Source organism: Pelophylax lessonae (genome assembly GCF_965119305.1).
Source record: "Pelophylax lessonae genome assembly, chromosome: 9".
Lineage (NCBI taxonomy): Eukaryota > Metazoa > Chordata > Amphibia > Anura > Ranidae > Pelophylax > Pelophylax lessonae.
Window position 1 is genome coordinate 117,974,409 of NC_138776.1, and position 18,455 is coordinate 117,992,863.

The 18,455-nt window shown below is 40.1% G+C and overlaps 1 protein-coding gene across 4 annotated transcripts in view; it reads left to right on the forward strand.

Moving 5' to 3' along the window:
• The window catches only part of PRKG1 (protein kinase cGMP-dependent 1), a 1,462,571-nt gene that overhangs the window by 1,352,690 nt on the left and 91,426 nt on the right, over positions 1-18,455 (forward strand). For all 4 annotated transcript variants that reach the window (XM_082269170.1, XM_082269171.1, XM_082269168.1 and 1 more), the window contains exon 9: positions 9,366-9,440. In XM_082269170.1, coding sequence (XP_082125296.1) covers positions 9,366-9,440 — 75 coding nt within the window. The remainder of the gene's footprint in view (positions 1-9,365; positions 9,441-18,455) is intronic.

Below are 18,455 nucleotides of genomic sequence, written 5' to 3' on the forward strand. Positions count from 1 at the left end.
CCCTGACAGATCATTGGAAATGCAGTGGGACCTGTGTGGTTCTTCCAATTACTGTCATCCTCAGGTTTCTTTGAAGACTCAGAACAGAAGTTGTGGAAGTAGCAGCAGTTATGCCTTATTGGCCAAATAGGCCATTGCTCCCCATGCTAGCACAGCTTCGCTACTAGAGCCCCTTCCCCTCAGGTCAGACCTTCTGTCATTAGGTGCAATTCTACATCAATGTCCAACACAGTGGCGTCTGATTCTTGAGATTGGAGAGCCTCGCCTGCTCCTCCGTAGTCATCTTCGCTCTCATAAATACTAGGAGAGTGAACATGAATAAAGTTTATGGAAGAATCTGGTCAAAGTTTTTGCAACACATGTCTGCTGCTGATGGATCATGTAATGTTACTGAAGTTCAAAATATTCTGTGCTTTCTCCAGTCAGATTTGGATCTCCCTCAGAGTACAATTGTCAGCTTTATCGGCCTTCACAGGTATATCCAGGCCTAGCCATTTTTCTTCTCGCCTGATAATTCTTTAGGGAGCAACTAGGCTCAGACCTCGGAGTAAGCAGAGGTTTCCCAGATGGAACCTCCCTCTCATTCTTGCCTCCCTCTTAGGAATTGGAGCGGAGTGATCTAGGGCTGTTTCTGTTATAGACCTCTGTCAAGGTCACCTTTCTCATGGCTATCATGTCAGCATAAATATCCTCAGATACTGAAGCATTGGTTATGGAGAACCTTTCTTTATTTTATTATCAGAGCGAGTGATGCTGTTACCTATGCTTGACTCAATCCCCAAGGATACATCAGTTTTTCATGGGAACCAAGAAATTGTTCTGCCAATCTTTTGAGTACTAACATGCATCCTTAGATGTGGGAGAGGTCGCGTTGTGGCTTAATTGGTTAAAGTGCCTATCTAGTAAATGGGGAATCCTGCGTAAAGAACAAAAGGAAACGTGCCTCATCTAGGACGATTGTGGCATGGGTTGTCCAGGCCTTCCGACAGGCTCAAAGAGCTGAGGGCTTGGTTCTTTTGGAGGTAGTGACCCCTCACTCAACCAGGAGTGTGTCTACATCTTGGGCAGCATGTGATTCCCAATGTAATTTGTAGGGCAGCCTTGTGGTCCTCAATACATTTACGGCTCATTATTGTGTAGAGACTGCTTCTTTATCCTCTTTATTTTTTTGGCTTGAAGGTCCTGTCTGTTGACAATACAAATCAAAGCCTTTGGTTTAGCATTGCCCGCCCGTAGGGTGTATGGCTAGTTAGTTCCCATGCGTATGCTGCCATGGAGTCTCTCAGGATAACAGAAAATATCCTATCAAATACTTACCATATTTTTCCTTTCCTGATGGACTCCATGGCAGCAGGAGTTCCCTCTCAATGTCATGAGTAGGCTAATTACGAAACGTGGCCTTTGGCTCTGAGTAAAAATTTATGGGAGTGGGGTCCTATAGGAGAGGAGAGGAGGTGGGGATAACCCATATGTATGCTGCCATGGACTCCATCAGGGAAGGAAAATGACGGTAAGTATTTGATAGGAATTTTTTTGTTTTCTTACTTTCTGCTATAAAACACATCCAATAAAAAAATGGGGAAAAAAACTTTATGCAAATATGTCTTCTGCTACATATTTTTGGTAAAAAAAATTCCCAATAAGTATACATTGATTGGTTTGCACAAAAGTTACAGCATCTACAATCTATGAGATAGTTTTACGGAATTTGTATTTTAATTTTTTTTACTAGTAATGGAGGCGATCAGCGACTTATAGCAGTACTGTGACATTGAGGCAGACAAATCAGACCCTAAGTGACACTTTTTTGGGGAACCAGTGACATTAATACAGTGATCAGTGCGAAAAATATGCACTGTCACTGTACTAATGAGAATGGCAGGGAATGGGGTTAACATCAGGGGCGATCAAAGGGTTAAATGTGTCCATAGGGAGTTGATTAACTGTGGGGGATGTGTTTTTACTGTGATAAGGCAGAGATCCATGTTCTTGCTTAGCAGAAACAAAGAATCTCTACCTCCCCTACTAACAGAAGGACCATCTGCCTTATGTACATCCCGAACGATCGCTGGGTGCCGGCGGACAGAGAGTCCGCCGGACCTGCTGATTGGCTCCCGCTGTGTCCAATCACAGTGGGAGAGGGCTACCGGCACTGCATGTGCACACCCCAGACACAGAAGTGTAGAATCACATACCTGTACATGGTTCTGTACAGAGGAGCCGCCGCCCCGCAGTAAATGTATGTGGGCAAGAAGTTAAAGTGGTATTAATTCCAAAACCAAACATTTATTATATTGCAGCTTACCAATCCCCTGGTGATCTGGCCAGTAAAACACCTCCTATATTAGTGAGACAACACTCTGGAAGAATAGGAATAGGAGGCACAGCAAACAGCAGCATTGTCAGTTGGGGCGGGGAGCAGTGTTAAATGTATTAGCAGATTTAAATACACTACAAATTGAAGCCAAACTCCACTTTATAATCATCTACAGCAAGCTCTTTTTTTTTCCTTTTGGGATAAGGGTTTTTCATACCTATAAATAAAAGCTGATCATTTTACACACTGATACATTCTGATGGAGAGCTTGTGCTTTTGAAAAACACACTTGTTGACTGGATCAGAAAAAAGAAAAAAAAAAAGAAAAAGAAAATAAATGCAGCCATCACACCTAAAACTGGTAAGATGCAATTTAATAAATGTTTGCTTTTGGGTTTAATACCAATTTAATACAGCTTTCAAATACTGCAACGAAGTGGGCTGTTTAAATAACTGTTCTTTAACAGAAATGAATACAAGCTCATGGCTTATGTATGACCTCGCTAGTGCAGTACGTATGAAAAAACGTTTTATCATTTGATTTCACCAGTGCAGTCACACAAACTGTAAGATTTCCCTCCAAGTAATAAATTACTTAAACTATGGAATGGTATGATATAGAATGATATGTTCGATGTAGATGAGGAAAAAGGGAAGATTAAACATTTATCAAAAGAGCAAAGCTGTCAGTAATGATCTGAAAGTTATTCACAAGCCACAGCATACTTGCTAATCTTTTAGCCTATTCTCATAATCAGTTATTTTCTAAACAAGAATCTTTTTAATTGGAAAAAGTGAATCAATACAAACTCAGAAATATACCAGCTTGGAGTACCCAAATACATCTAATATGCTTATAGGAGCCCATATTGCCTAGTGTGTGTGTGGGGAGGTTTACCTGTCTCATAATATGCTACCCTCTATCCTGAAAAACCAGTAAAAGGGTCATACTGTTAAACACATAGAATACCAGAAATGACTCACTGACAGTATAGCAAATCCTCTTCCTCTCTTGTTCTCCTTTTTTTGTTCTTTGAGTATTCCCACAAAGTAATTGTTTAGCCCTTTTTTTACTTTATTTTTTGGTATGTTGTTGGCACACTGCTCTTTACTTAAAAGAAAGGATGCCCAACCTTTTGACCTTCCTGGGCCACATTATAAGAAGAGAAATGATCTTGGGCCAAACATAAAATACACTAAGACCTTGTTCACACCTAAGCCTTTTTCAGCTTGTAAAACTCTCAGCTCTGAAGCTCCAAAATGCAATGGCCCCTGTTCACATCTGAGTGTTCTGTCGCCTGAAGCAAAATGCCTGGAGCTCAAAAAAGTACATGCGCTTCTTTTTGGCAGATTATAAGCGTTTTTAGCCCACTAGACTTCAGTAGAAACGCCTGACTTGAGCAGAAAAAACACTCGTAAAATGCTCAAATAGCAGCACTTCACCCCTAATTTCCTCTCCCGCTCCCCCCCTAGTGCTTTCTATTGGCTAAACAAAAATACCTGAAGCTGTAAAACCCTTGTAATACACTTCTAAAATGCTTTAAAAAAGCTTGTAGAAAGCTGAAAATCTTAAAAAAACGCCAGTATATCGATTAGCTCAGGTGTGAATGGAGTCCAGCAATAAGGATAGCTTATGAGCAGAAAAAGTCGGGCAGATTACAAGTTAAAGAGGAAGTAAACCCACATAAAAAAATTGAGAAAAAAAAAACCCTGTAACGACAAAGGCATAATGAGCTAGTATGCATCGTATACTAGCTCATTATGAAATACTTACCTTAAAACGAAGCCCTCGCAGTGCGGCCCACTCAGCGACAGTGCGGTCGACATGTCCAGCCATCCTACTTCCTTTTTCGTGTCCTCCGGCCATCTGATTGGCCAGGGGCGCGATTAAATCACTCCAGCGCATGCACGCGGGAGCCGCCATTCACGGCATAGGGCTCTGAAGGAAGGGCACGGGTGACATCATCGGCTGCATGCACTGTAAATATCTCCTAAACGGTGCATGTTTAGGAGATATTTATAGCACCTATAGGTAAGCCTTAATATAGGCTTACCTATAGGCAAAAGCATTTAAAGTGGGTTTACAGCCTCTTTAAAGATGACTGATATAGAAAATGTACCAAGCTTAGTAAAAAAAAATTCTTTTTTTTTTGTAATAGTTTCAATTATAAATGTAAAACTAGGGCGATATTTGATTCAATTGATGTAGTAGCAGTTTTCAATGAATTTGCAAGAGGCTTATCAGATATTTTGGTTCTAATTTTGCCCTTGGTAGGCTTCATCCTAGAAAGTAGTTGCTCACAAATATAGGTGCTGCTAAAAACTGATGACATGAATAAGGCATAATTGTAGAGTTGAATATTTGTTTTAATGAAGATAAATCTTATAAAAGTCCAGTAAATAGACACTCTCATTAATTTTTTAAACAGCATGTGTTCGCTAACTGTAAATGCATTAAAAAAAAAAAAAAAAAAAAATCTGCATTTTAAAGTTAGTTGGTTTTTGTGTTGGGCTGCATTCATAGCCACCTTGGGTTTTCTTGGACATAGAGATCCAGACACAGTGAAGCACATGGATCATAACTGTATTTGAGTGATTACCAGTGGCCACACCCAATGTTACTAGCAATTAAAAACTAACATTAAAGCGTAGCTCCACTTTTGTTGAGAAAAAAAAACATTCCCTGCTGGGTGATATATGTACATGGATTTTAACAAACTTTGTTGCAGATTCCTACCTTTTGTTAATCTGAAGAAATCCCTGGTTGGTCCTCTGTGCCTCTGTTCTGAGTGGGTCTAATGGGAGGGGTTTCATAATTATCAATCAGCTGCTGAAGCTGCAGGGCTCTAATGAGGAAATCTGCTGGGTCTGTATCCCTTTAGACATATCTTTCTATTGGGAGTAGCCCACCAAAAGTGACATTTTTGTTGCAGGGGATGCCTGAAATCTGACTTGTTTTCATAGTGTAGACTTTTGGGAAAATCAGTTAGCCAATCACACAAGCATGAAATCATGTTTGTGGGAGGCATTCTGTTCACATTGTGTGTACAGAACACTAGCCAGGAAGCCAGGTAGCCATATTGCATTGCATTTTACAGAAAATTACAGCAGATGCAGATTGAACATTTTCAAAAAATTCAATTACAATATAACTTGTGTCACAATTGTATATGCTATATTATTATTTATTTTTTTATTTGCTATTTTTTTTCCCATGAAAGTGGAGTTACCCGTTAAGGCTGGGTTCACATACAGTATATGCGAATTGCATGCGTTTTACACCGCATCCAAGTCGCATAACATGTGAGTGTTACCAGCTTTCAGTGGAGGCGGCTCACACATGTCTGGGGCAGCTACAGTGCAAATGTAAATAGGGACCTGTACTTTTTTTTGGGTCCGGTTTAGGTGGGAATTCAGGGAAGCATTTGCACCTGAACCTGTGAATAGGGATGATCGAACGGTTCGGGTCGACCATCGGTTCGACCCGAACATTGACTGTTCGGAATTCGGCAACCAGAACCGCCCAAAATGCAATGGGACAGGAACTGGTCTTTAACCACTTTAGCCCCAGCCCTATTTCGGACACTTTTTGTTCACAAGTTAAAACCAGTATTTTTTCCTAGAAAACTACTTAGAACCCCCAAACATTATATATATTTTTTTAGCAAAGACTCTGGAGAATAAAATGTCGGTCATTGCAAAATTTTTTGTCACGCGGTATTTGCGCAGCGGTCTTTAAAACGCCATTTTTTTGGAAAAAATTTGAAAAATCACATTTCACTGCATTTAAAAAATACTAAACAGTAAAGTTAGCCCATTTTTTTTGTATATTGTGAAAGATGATGTCACGCCGAGTAAATAGATACCAAACATGTTACGGTTTAAAATTGCGCCCCCCCGTGGGATGGCGACAAACTACGGTCAATAGAGATCTCAATCTGCGACGCTTTAAATTTATTTAACGGTTACCAGTTTAGAGTTAGAGTGTAGCTCTTTTTTTTTAATTATTGCCCACGCTCTGGTGATCGCGACGATACCTCACATGTGTGGTTTGAACAGCGATTTCATTTGCGGCTCGACTTGCGTATACGTTTTTTTTTGTGCGCGAGCTAACGGTGACGGGGACGGCTAAATTTTTTTTTTTTTTTTTTTCCTATTTATTTTTTCTTTTTTTTTAAACTTTATTACAGGTTTTTAAAAAAAAAAAAATCTGATCACTTTTATTGCTGTCACAAGCAATGTAAACATCCCTGGTGACAGCAATATGTCGTGACAGGTACTCTTTATGGAGGGATCGAGGGTCTAAAAGACCCTGGACCCCTCCACTACACTTCCCTGTATGCAAAACGCCGAAAACGGCATTTTTGCATACAGCCGTTTTTCAAATCTGCCGCCTTTTGCAGCACAGTAACCCGGACGTGACGTCATGGACGCCGCCTCCGGGTTACGTCATCGGAGACCCGATCGATGCCGTTTCCGGCATTCATCGGGACTCCATCCAGCCGGCGGACGTGCCGGCTGGGTGCTCGGGGCTCCCGGTGGGACGGTAGCCCCGAGCAAAGCCGCGGAAGGCGGCGGGAGGGGGGGGACGTCCCCTCCCGCCCCCCCGGGTAACGATCGAGCGGCTCCCGAGCCGCATCGATCGTTACCGACGGAAAGCCGACCGTCGGCTTCAAACAACGGTACCGGGATGATGCCTCTAGCTAGAGGCATCATCCCGGTATAACCCCGCAAAGTCTGATCACGTAGAGGTTACGTGACTGGTAGTAAAGTGGTTAAAAGCCTGTGATTGGACCATAAACATCAGTAAAAGCCAATTGAAGGGGCAGGAGGATGCTAGGAATGTGATTGGAGTGACTAGGGGGTCCAGAGGCCAATCAGTAGTGAATACGCCCCCCCAGTATATAACATAGCCCCGCCAAATCTCTAGCACTGTAATACAGGGGCTGTGGAAGAGAGTGGAAGCACTTCTGGTACTCCTGCTGCAAAAGTGTCATTTAGCAATTATTAGTGTGAGGAAAGGGATATCTAGTGTAGTTAGGGTACTATATACCACTATAGTTAGATTCAGTAATCTAGTTTCTGTAGGGAAAGTGTTAAGTGTCAGGGTGACCATAGTGTAGTGTAGGGTGAACTGACTCTGACTGTTATGCCAGGGTGACAGAACTCATCCATGTCAGGGTGACCGCCATAAGAAAAAGATAATTTTTCTTAGAATTAATAGTAGAGCAGGGATGGGGCTCCGCTCCTTGTATGACAGGGTGACCAAATTCATCCATGTCAGGGTGACCGCCATAAGAAAAAGATAATTTTTCTTAGAATTATTAGTAGAGCAGGGATGGGGTTCCGCTCCTGTCACACCTGGGCGTTTTTGTTTCAGGAGTTTATTATGCTTTTTTTGTGGACGTCTTTGGAGGCAGGCATGACATCTGAACTTCTGTGTAGGGGTATATATACACACACACATATATGTATATATACACATACACACATATAGGTGTGAAAGTAGCAGAACCCCATCCCTGCGCTAATGAAATTATTTGCAGGGATAGGGTTCCGCTCCTATCACACCTATATGTGTGTATGTGTATATATACATATATGTGTGTGTGTATATATACCCCTATACAGAAGTTCAGATGTTATGCCTGCCTCCAAAGATGCCCAAAAAATGCCAAATCAGGGCCCGAACTTTCGGGAAGTTCGGGGGTTCTGGTCGAACCAAACTTTTCAAAAGTTCGATCATCCCTACCTGTGAACACAAACGCACAGAACACCGGACTGCAAACCGCAGATGGACCTGTGAACCCATTCTTAGACTCCTGAACCAGGGGTCTGCAAATGGACACACTTCTTGAAGCTACTACCAAAGAAAGGGGGATATTCATTTAAATGTAAAAATTCTCATTAAAAGATTTATAACTGTACAGTATATACTGTATGTCCTAGTGAGGTGCCTGTAGTCTCATAAAATCAGGGGCTCATCTACTTCTTACTAAAAAAAAAAAAAAGGCAGGAAAACATAATAAGCATGGTCCCTGCTCCCCTACTCCCTTCTAATTACAGTAATTTGTATTTTGCTGGGCCTTGCAAATGTTGACAGAGGAGGCAGAGGAAGTAATTCTGCTTCATTTTAACATTGCACCGGTTATTCTCATCTCTCCCTGCTGTTGCCCCATCTTTGCTAGCAATGCAGGGAAGGAGTCATTTTACAGCAAGGGACAATGGATATATTGAACTAACTGCCAGTTTAATAAGGTGTGATAAATGCACATAACTAGTCATTCGTTTTTTACTGTGCTGCATTGAGCAGTGCAGAACGTCATCTCCACTACTTATCGCAGTAGGTAAACTGTATTATTTATTACCATGGCTTATCTTTGTTTATAAAACCAACTTCTTAGCGTGTTGGCACTGGCATGTTGCATAGAGAAGAATCATATAAAGAAAAGGGAAGCACACAGTTTTAGACTAAAACACATGCTGTTTGCCTTTCATGAAACACTTCACAATATTTGGACTTTCAAATCATTGAAACACACCACACCGTGACATTTAGTCAAAAGGAATTTCTAAATGTAATATACGCTTAAATGAATACTACTGGGAAGCCACTGTCTGCGGTGACTTATCACATTTGCTTTCTTGTCTGCCCTGACAGAAAGTAACATTCATCAGAGTTATGCTTTTATTTTTGTTATAGGAATTGGAAATGACTATAGTATAAATATATACACTTCTAAGAGTCATGAGTGTCTGACTGCAATGAAGGAAAAAAAAAAAAAACATTTAATGAGGATGTAGGCAATGTAACACCAATTGCTGCCGTCTTAAATTACTTGTTTGCTGGATATCTTGCACATAGACTAACATGGTGGAGAAATGTCTAAACTAATTAGTGTAGCATGAGAGTTTTGCAATCCTACTTCCAGGTTGGCAAAGAACAGAAGAAACAATATATACCAGATAACCTGATGATCTTGATTATTTTCTGTATGTTTAGCTTTAATTGGTACTGATTGCTAACTATACTTTGTATTTCTTACAGTTCTTTCAAACACTTAATTGGGGGTTTAGATGATGTCTCCAACAAGGCATATGAAGATGCAGAGGCTAAAGCAAAGTAAGTAAATATGATTTGATGACGTGATTCACTATGGGAGTTAAAATTACTTTAACATCAGTGAAATACAATAAGCTGTGGAACCAAACTGATCAAAAAGAGTAAGCTGATAAAAGTCCTCTTACAAGTCCAGCTGAAAACAGTCCTCTTACAAGTCCACATTTCCTTGCAAAAGTATCTGATGATAACATATACTGCAGACTCTCATCCTTCTAACTAAAGTGTATTCTTTATTAGACAGCCATTGCCATGATGTGCTTAACAGGAATCTCATTCATATTGTTCAATTGGCTGGTTGTGCTGCTGGTTAGCAATTTCAAATACATGCAACAGCTAGAAGTTATTCCTGCGTGACACAAGCTGACAAAGAACCAATTGAGATCAAGTTTATGCAAGATGCAAAATATCTGGTGGTAAATTTACCTGTGTAGGCTTCATTATATAATTAGTCAGGTTGAAAAAGACACAAGTCCATCTGGCTCAACCAATAAAAAGCAAAAAAAAAACAGTAAAGAAAACACAACCATACAATCCCATATACACAATCCTATACCCGCAGTTGATCCAGAGGAAGGCAAAAAAACCCCAGCAAAGCATGATCCAATTTGCAACAGCAGGGGAAAAAAATTCCTTCCTGATCCCCTGAGAGGCAATCGGATATTCCATGGATCAACTTTACCTATAAATATTAGTACCTATTTATATTATATACACCCAGGAAAGAATCCAGGCCTTTTTTAAAGTAATCTAGTGAGCTAGCCAGAACCACCTCTGAAGGGAGTCTGTTCTACATTTTTACAGCTTTTACGGTGAAGAAACCTTTCCATATTTTGAGACGAAATTGGTTTTCCTCTAGATGTAATGAGTGCCCCCTTGTCCTCTGTGTTGACCTTAAAGCAAATAACTCAACACCAAGTTCACTATATGGACCGCTTATGTATTTATACATGCTGGTCATACACCCCCTTAATCTCTTCTCAAGAGATAATAAATTCAGTTCCTCTAACCTTTTCCCATAGCTGAGCTCCTCCATGCATCTTTGGTTGCCCTTCTCTGCACTTTCTCCAGTTCCTTGATATCCTTTTTAAGAACTGGTGCCTAAAACTGAACTGCATATTCCAGATGAGGTCTTATTAATGATTTGTACAGGGGCAAAATGATATCTCTCTCTCTGGAGTCAATGCCTCTGTTAATACAAGAAAGGACTTTGCTTGCTTTGGAAACAGCAGCTTGGCATTGCATGCTTTATTAAGCTTAGGATCTACCAGAACACCCAGATCTTTCTCCGCTATGGATTCCCCCAGTTCTACTCCCCCTAATATGTATGCTACATGCATATTCTTAGCCCCCAAGTGCTTAAGTTTACATTTATCAACATTAAACCTAATTTGCCACATAGTTGCCCAATAAAACAGTGCCTTGAGGTCAGCTTGTAAATTGGAGACATCATGTAAAGAAGTTATTCCACTGCAAAGCTTAGTGTCATCTGCAAAGACTGAAATGGTGCTCTTAATCCCAGACCGTATATCATTTATAAAGATATTAAAGCTATGAAAGCTTTATATTTCTCTGCCTAAATAATGATTAGGTAGAGATCCTTGAATGATTAATTCAAGGATCTAAAAAGGTCACCTAAATGATCTGTTAAAAAATCTGGCCAAAACAGCTATTTTGGGAGAACGTACAATATGTTAATGTTTGAAGTGTCAAATCAGCTGAAACCAATTATTATTATTATTTCAGGTACTTATATAGCGCTGTCAATTTACGCAGAGCTTTACATATACATTACACATTCACATCAGTCCCTGCCCTCAAGAAGCATACAATCTATGGTCCCTAACTCACATTCATACAATTAAATCAGAATTAATGCACAGGCATGCAATATTTGGATTCAGCCATTAAAATGTTATTTTTAGTGATCCACAAGTTAGGATTTGATGGCTTTTTTGGATCTTTATTATGTAGCCTAAAAATAAATTCAATCTATTAAGTACATACATGCGTAAAGAGAAACTGCTTTACAGTGTCAGTGTAAAGCCCACCTGCTGACCAATTTATACTCACCTTTCCAGTGCTTCCCAACTGTTCCTACTTCTGTGGCTGCCACTGTGCAATATTTAATGCTTCTGGTTATGGGGGAACATGTGATCTCCTCCCATGACACAAAGTTTGGGTCTAGAGGTCAATTGCTAAGCTCAAACAATGTCACACGACATAGGAAATAACATCTCCACTCATTCTGAGCTCCAGTACCAGATAACACAAGGGTATATTTATGGCTGTTGCACTGATGAAAAGAGAAATTGGGGAACTCTGGAAAAGCGAGTTCAAAATAGTGGGAAGTGGGCTATACACAGAAACTGTCACTTTGATTGTAAAGTGTTCATTTTAGGGTGTACCTTACCTTGTTCCTCCAAAACCATTGACATTTTCTCTACATACCTCCAACATTCTTCACTCATCTGTTAAGTGAAGCATGCTGAACTACACACAAAAATGAACACCATTAGGCTGCATTCACATGTCAGCGTTTGGATCGCGGGCAGAACCGCCGCGATCGGGCAACGCTAGGCGTCCCGCGATTTGCAATAGCCCCCCAAACGCGATGTTGCCGCGATTTCCGCCTGCCGAATCGCGGCAACATCGCGCAAACAAAATCGCAGGACGCAATACGCTCCAAAGAAGCTCTTGTACTTCTTTGGAGCGTATTGCGTCCAGCGATTTTGTTTGCGCGATGTTGCCGCGATTCGGCAGGTGGAAATCGCGGCAACATCGCTCGGCGTTTGGGGGGCTATTGCAAATCAACGGGCAACGCTAGGCATCCCGCGATTCGCAATAAATCTCCGGATCGCGGGCGGAACTGCAGCGGTTCTGCCCGCGATCCATACGCTCACATGTGAACGGAGCCTTAAGGTGGTAATACAGATTCCCTATTTCAAGTAATATGCACCATCTTTGAGCAGAAAGAGTCAACAACAGGCATTTTGTCATAATTGTATTAGGTGATGTGATAACTAGTACAATTTTTTTGAGCGCCATGCACAATAAAGGAACATTTTTCACATTTGTTGAGGAGAATGTATAGAAAGAATATGTGCAGCTGAATTAACTTTCTGAGCACTTTCCATTATGTTATCTCACTATATCACTTATTCTGCTCTTTAAGTTTTCATCCTAAGTGCTGAAGCCACTTAGTTATAATTGTACTGTGTAGATCCCTTCACCCCGCTAGGCACATCAGCACTTAGAGAAAATCATAATTGGAAAGTGATCTGTAGAAGATGCCTTAATTAGAGTGTCAGTATTAACTGAACTGGCAAGAAACACTTTTTGAAGTAATACAGAAGCTGAATATAATATAAGGATATTATTATGTAGCGATAATGTGTAATAAAAAAAGTTTGTAAAACTGTTGACCAAACCTTTTGCATATTTGGACATTACAAAAATAAACAGCATGTAATTTGTGATGCTTTACAGCAGTAATAAATAGTTCCTTACAGCCAACCGTGAGGTTACCAAGAGCATAATTATATATAATGGGTCACAGCGTGTCAACATCATTATAGGTTCCCACTGGCTTTCTAACCTCAGCCTCTAACATGGCTTTCTTACCAGTTCATTAACCCATTAGGGTCCACTGATAGTTAATAACCAGCCTGGCAACAAAGTCTTAAATGCACAAGGATGTAAATCAAATTAGCTTAGACTCTTTAACTACTTGAGTACCAGCCTGTAATACCTCCTCATTAACAAGTCATTTTTCAGTGCTGATAGATTGACAATGACTTCATCGTGCAACACTGTACCCAAATGAGCTTTGTTTGGTGGTATCAAACACAATTGAATTTTATATATATTTTTTTTTTCTTATAAAAAGAAAAGTCTATGGCTAGCTGGTTAACTTGCTTTAAAGAGATCTTTCCTCTACTGCAATTAATCCCTTGCTTATTTAATAAAAGTAAACATAAGACTGCATTTTTTATTTTGGTTCTTCCCAGGAGCTATTTTGTTAGCACATAGTTCTCCTGGCAGTATTTATGCATGTGCTCTTCAGTCAAGGTTCAGTACTGCGGTGTTCTTGTAAAGAAGCATTTATTTCACATGGTCTTTGAGGTACAATATCTTAGACACTATTTATCTGTGATGCTACCATCGGCACAAGCACCCATCTTTCTCAACAGAAAAAGCCTAAGAAATAGACTGCTGAGTGTTCTCCTTTCTGGCTGTCAAGAAAGAAGTTTTGCTTCCTGCCTTTTCTTTGGTTTTCTTACCTTCAAACTCTGTGTCATCACAAACAAACAGATCCCCACCAAGCCATTTCAGGTCCTCTGTCTGGATCAAAGTGCCCTTTCCCCAGTTTTTGTAGTGCAACAATTCCAGGAACTTTACTACAGCTTGTTCACGGTTCCCATACATAAAGGTGGATTTTGCTTTGACTGTCCAGAAGTTGCAGCAGTTTGGGTGCACCCTGAACCTCAGAAATTGTTGCTGGAATTAAATTATTTTTTGTATGGTATAAGTCTAGATCTGGACAAAGCCCATGCTAGAATTTTTCTCCTAGAGGAGAAATGTCAGCCTCTCTGGTACCAAATTCAAACTCTCCAGTCCAGGAGTTCCCTGACCTTATACTTTTACATGAGAGTCCTGTGCCTGACTGTAGCCTCCTTTGTGGTAGTCTGTTTGTCCAGGTTTACTCCAGACCTCTACCGTCATCATGGACCAAGTCATTTGGGGTCCCTGGACAGATTGATTTGTTTTGGCACCAAGGACTTGGTAGATGACAATCAGTCCTCCTCAGATTGACCACATTCTGTAGCAGCATAAATTCCTCCCAGTGATACCGTCAACACAGGGACATTTTTTCCTTCTAGTGACACTACTGATGCAGGGGCACTTTTCCACAGGGACACCACCACTGCTGGGACATTTTTTCCTTCCAGTGACACCACCCACCACTACCCCATATGTTTGTGATCTTCGCCCTGGGCGCTGAATGACCATGTCTCAACACTGCCAAGGACTGATTTATTTGCTATACTACTTCACATTTTTTTTTAGTCAGGGGCATCTCTTGAATCTATGTTTAATCTATGCTAACAGCTGGGATGGCTACTTTCCATGAGGTCTGTCACCAGACATGAAAGCTGTACTTCAAATGCTGAGAAGTTTCTTCATTGAATGGTTCCTCTCCTTCCTGCAGCTGGGTCTGGACCAGACAGTGCTTAGCATTACTGTTTTCTACCGAATCTATCCTGTTTCAAAGACCATTAATAATTTACAACTTGACTTAGACCCTTTTACAGGTAGTTTCCTATATAGCTCCCTCTGTTCATTCTTCTGTCAAAGACCATAGTGTGAATCCATTCTTCTCTTTCTACACTTTTTTGTAGCCATCAACTCTGCAGGAAAAGTTCTGAACTGACAGCCTTATCCTGCAAGGACCCCTTTTTTATTTTTGCTCATGAATAAAGTGGTGTTAAGACATAAGACTTTTTTCTTGGGTGTTGTTCTGCCGCCCCCTCAGTCTGGCTCAAGTTCACTAAAAGGCATATTCCCTTTATTGTCTGGATGTGTTTTGGGCTGTGAGAGTATCAATCAGCCATGGCTTCTCATTTCACCATGTCCAGGTGACTTAAGCTGGATACACACTATAAGATTTTCTGAAGACTTTTTCCTTCAGATTTACCTTTTCTATGTAGTGCAAGGGCCTGCCAGATTGCATACAAATTGAAAGTGTTTAGGTTTGACCTCATATTATATGGTTTTGGTAAATTTAAAGGAAAAAGTCTTCAGAAAATCTTATAGTGTGTATGGCCCATAAGACTGACTAGCATTCATATTTTTGGTCTTTAAAATGCGGTACCACCCTTTCTTGTCAAGGGGCACTCTGGTAGATTTGTGAGTGCTTCTTGGTCTTTTTGCATCAATCGTCCTTTCCAAATTAGCAAGGGTAACACCTGGTCTACTCTTCCTATACCAGGCAAAAATATTCAGGCCTCATCTGACGCCAGCTTTATGAGTTGGGTCCTTTTGAGCTGTAGGCAGTTCCTCGTTTTCAGTTGATTTTCTTAGATCTGTTACCTTTGTTGTTATTTTGCCCACTCCTCTGTTGGACTGCTTTTGGATGTCCTAACAGTCTAAGAATTCCTGTGTCCCTTAATGGAAATTCTTTTTTTTTTTTTTTTAATTACAACAAACATGTCATACCTGCTCTGTGTAATGGTTTTGCATAGTGCCAGTCCCAATTCTCCTCTATTTTTGGTCCCACAGTGGCCCTCCTGGCCCCTCCCCCTTTCAGAATGCCCCATAACAAGCAGCTTGCTATGGGGGCACTTGTGTGTGCTTGTTTCTGAGCCAATGGTTCCCACTGCTATGTCTCAGCCAGTGAGGAGGGAGAGAGATGCTGGTTTTGTGCACATCGCTGGATCAAGATGGGGCTCGGGTAAGTATAAGGGGGGATGCTGCACATAGAAGGTTTTTTATGCATGAAGGTTAAAAAAAAAAAAAACTTCAGCCTCTACAATCACTTTAATTTCACAGTGTTACTAAGGCCACCACTTTACACTTCACTACCAACTCAGATTCCTCTGCCCTGTGTAGAGGGATGGCAGATAGTTTACTCCTGAAGTCAGACAGCCAAGCCCTTAAACGGCTCTGTTAGCGCAGGGTCACTTTGTATGTAAAGACATTCCTGTAATAGAAAAAGCCCTATACTTACCTTTCCAGAGGCACAGTTGTTAAAATGCCACTTCTTCACATCTTCCTGACTACTGCATGTATTTCACAGTTCCCACTGTAAAAACCACAGCTTTCCCACTGCATGCTGTGGTTTCTCCAGTGGGAGGATCCACTTCGGCTGGTATGGGAATTAGGTATTCATCCAGATGTTTGCATGCAGCAGCTTGAGGTTGCACTTTCACAAAATGACTGCCAGAAAGGTAAGTATGACATTAGCCCCATTATCTAGATCCTGTCACACTGTATGTGATATATACATTAATTACCTCCTTCACCTCCTCCTCTGAGTATGATCTCTACATTGATTTATCTAGTACACCATTACCAATCCCCATGTTTTAACTACCTCAATACTGGCATGTTTCTTAATTTCCCAAAAATTTGGGGCAAAAAAATTAGATCATCTTGGGGTGTCTTTTGTTCAAAAAGGGCTAATTGTGGTGGTTTTAAACAGTTCTGGTATTTTTATTGGATATGTTTTGTAACGGAAAGTAGGGCAAAAAATGTTAGTCTTTTTTCCTTTTTTATAATTTATATATAATTTAATTTAATTTATATATATAATTAAATTTTTATAATTTTTTATAAAAAAAAAAAAAGTGCTTATTTAATTTCACCAAAAAAAGCTTAATCTGTCTAAAATATTATATAGAATACATTTCATTGCAGTGTTACATGAATGAGTCATTTTCAGGTAAACTATGACAGCACTAAAAACTGAAAAAGGTCCTGGTAATGGAGTATTGCAGGCAGATACTCAAGCTGTTAATAGAAAACGAATGCAAGAAGAAGTAGGCACATTCCAATTACATTACCTTCCTTACAGTGTTTTTTTTTTTTTTTTTTTTTAGCTAGTGGGACAGCCCATTCATTATCTAGAAATCTAGATTTAGTTAACCCGTTTTTTCACTGAAAATATTGTTTAGCAGCTGGAGTGTACTTGGACCAATAATCATATTGTAGTGTCTGTGAGACTGGCCATACTCTGTTAGATGAGTAGCAGATTTATCCATCCACACTAACAGCACAGATGGATGGATCCCCGCTGCCAGCTATTGTATGCTGATAGCTGCTGCCAACGGCTGTCAAATGCCCAAACAATAACTACATCCAATTAGATTCAAATTACAATTTTGTGATTTTTGCTCCTTCAATTACTCTTTGAAGGATTAAAAATAAAACATTTTGCCACGCTGTGCCCCCCTAATAAATATGAATCTATATACCACCTTTAAGTACACACTTGATTTTGATGGATGTCGGGCTGGGTGTGTGTGGGGGAGGGGGGGGGGAGCACGACCACATTTGAACAGTGAATGATCAGCTTTAGCAGGTTTCAAAGGAGAATTAAATTGAACAATTACACTTTGGTAATAACTTTCCGTAAGTTACTAAACCTGCCTTTATGTGCAATACATTTCCTGTAACGTGTGCGGGCAGATTTTTTGGCTCTTTATTGAGTTCTTAAAAAATTGCATTTTCTATAGTAAGAGAGGTGTCATGCTAGGATATCAGTTCTGTTCTACCTTAAAATTTATAGGTCCTGCCTTTAAGACAGAAGGCTACAATGCTGTAACTGCATTCTGAGTTAATTTCAACTCAACATTTACTTGGGATAGGATGACACCTAGTGGTAAAAAAATTAAATTCATGGTCAATTTCTTGTTAAACCCACTGGTTGAACAAAAAAATGACATGCATTTACTGCCTTGGTTTATAAAATTAGGTAAAGTTTTGCTGTCTTCAATCATCCAATTATGTGCAAGAAAATCCTTTTTCTTTTTTTTTTTTTTGTTTATTGTCTATGCATATGATTTGGTATTTTTGAAAAGTTAAGTGAAAGTGTGTGCTCTACTACTTTTGCAACTCAACATCAATATGTCTGCATTCCACAGCAAGAGAGTCACTGCCATCAAATGTTTTCTTTTCAATATGTTTATTGAATACCTTGATAAAAGGTGCATACGGATAATAAATTCGGACACCGGCTATCGTAATTTTAGCTCCCAAAAACATAAAGAAAATCAAGGTCTGAATATGTTTAGGGGTTTTGTCCACCCTGTGGTTCAAGAGGGCTATAGATGGATCTTGAGGAACAAAAACCACAGTTACTTAATGTATTAGGTGGAGATACAGTATTTGTTCCAATAACCTCTAATATGGGGGCAAGACCACCATGTGTGAAACATGGAGCCAGCTAGATTACACCCTCTGAAGCACAGGAGAGAAGCATCTGGGTAGATCCTATCTAATCTGACGGGGGCATAA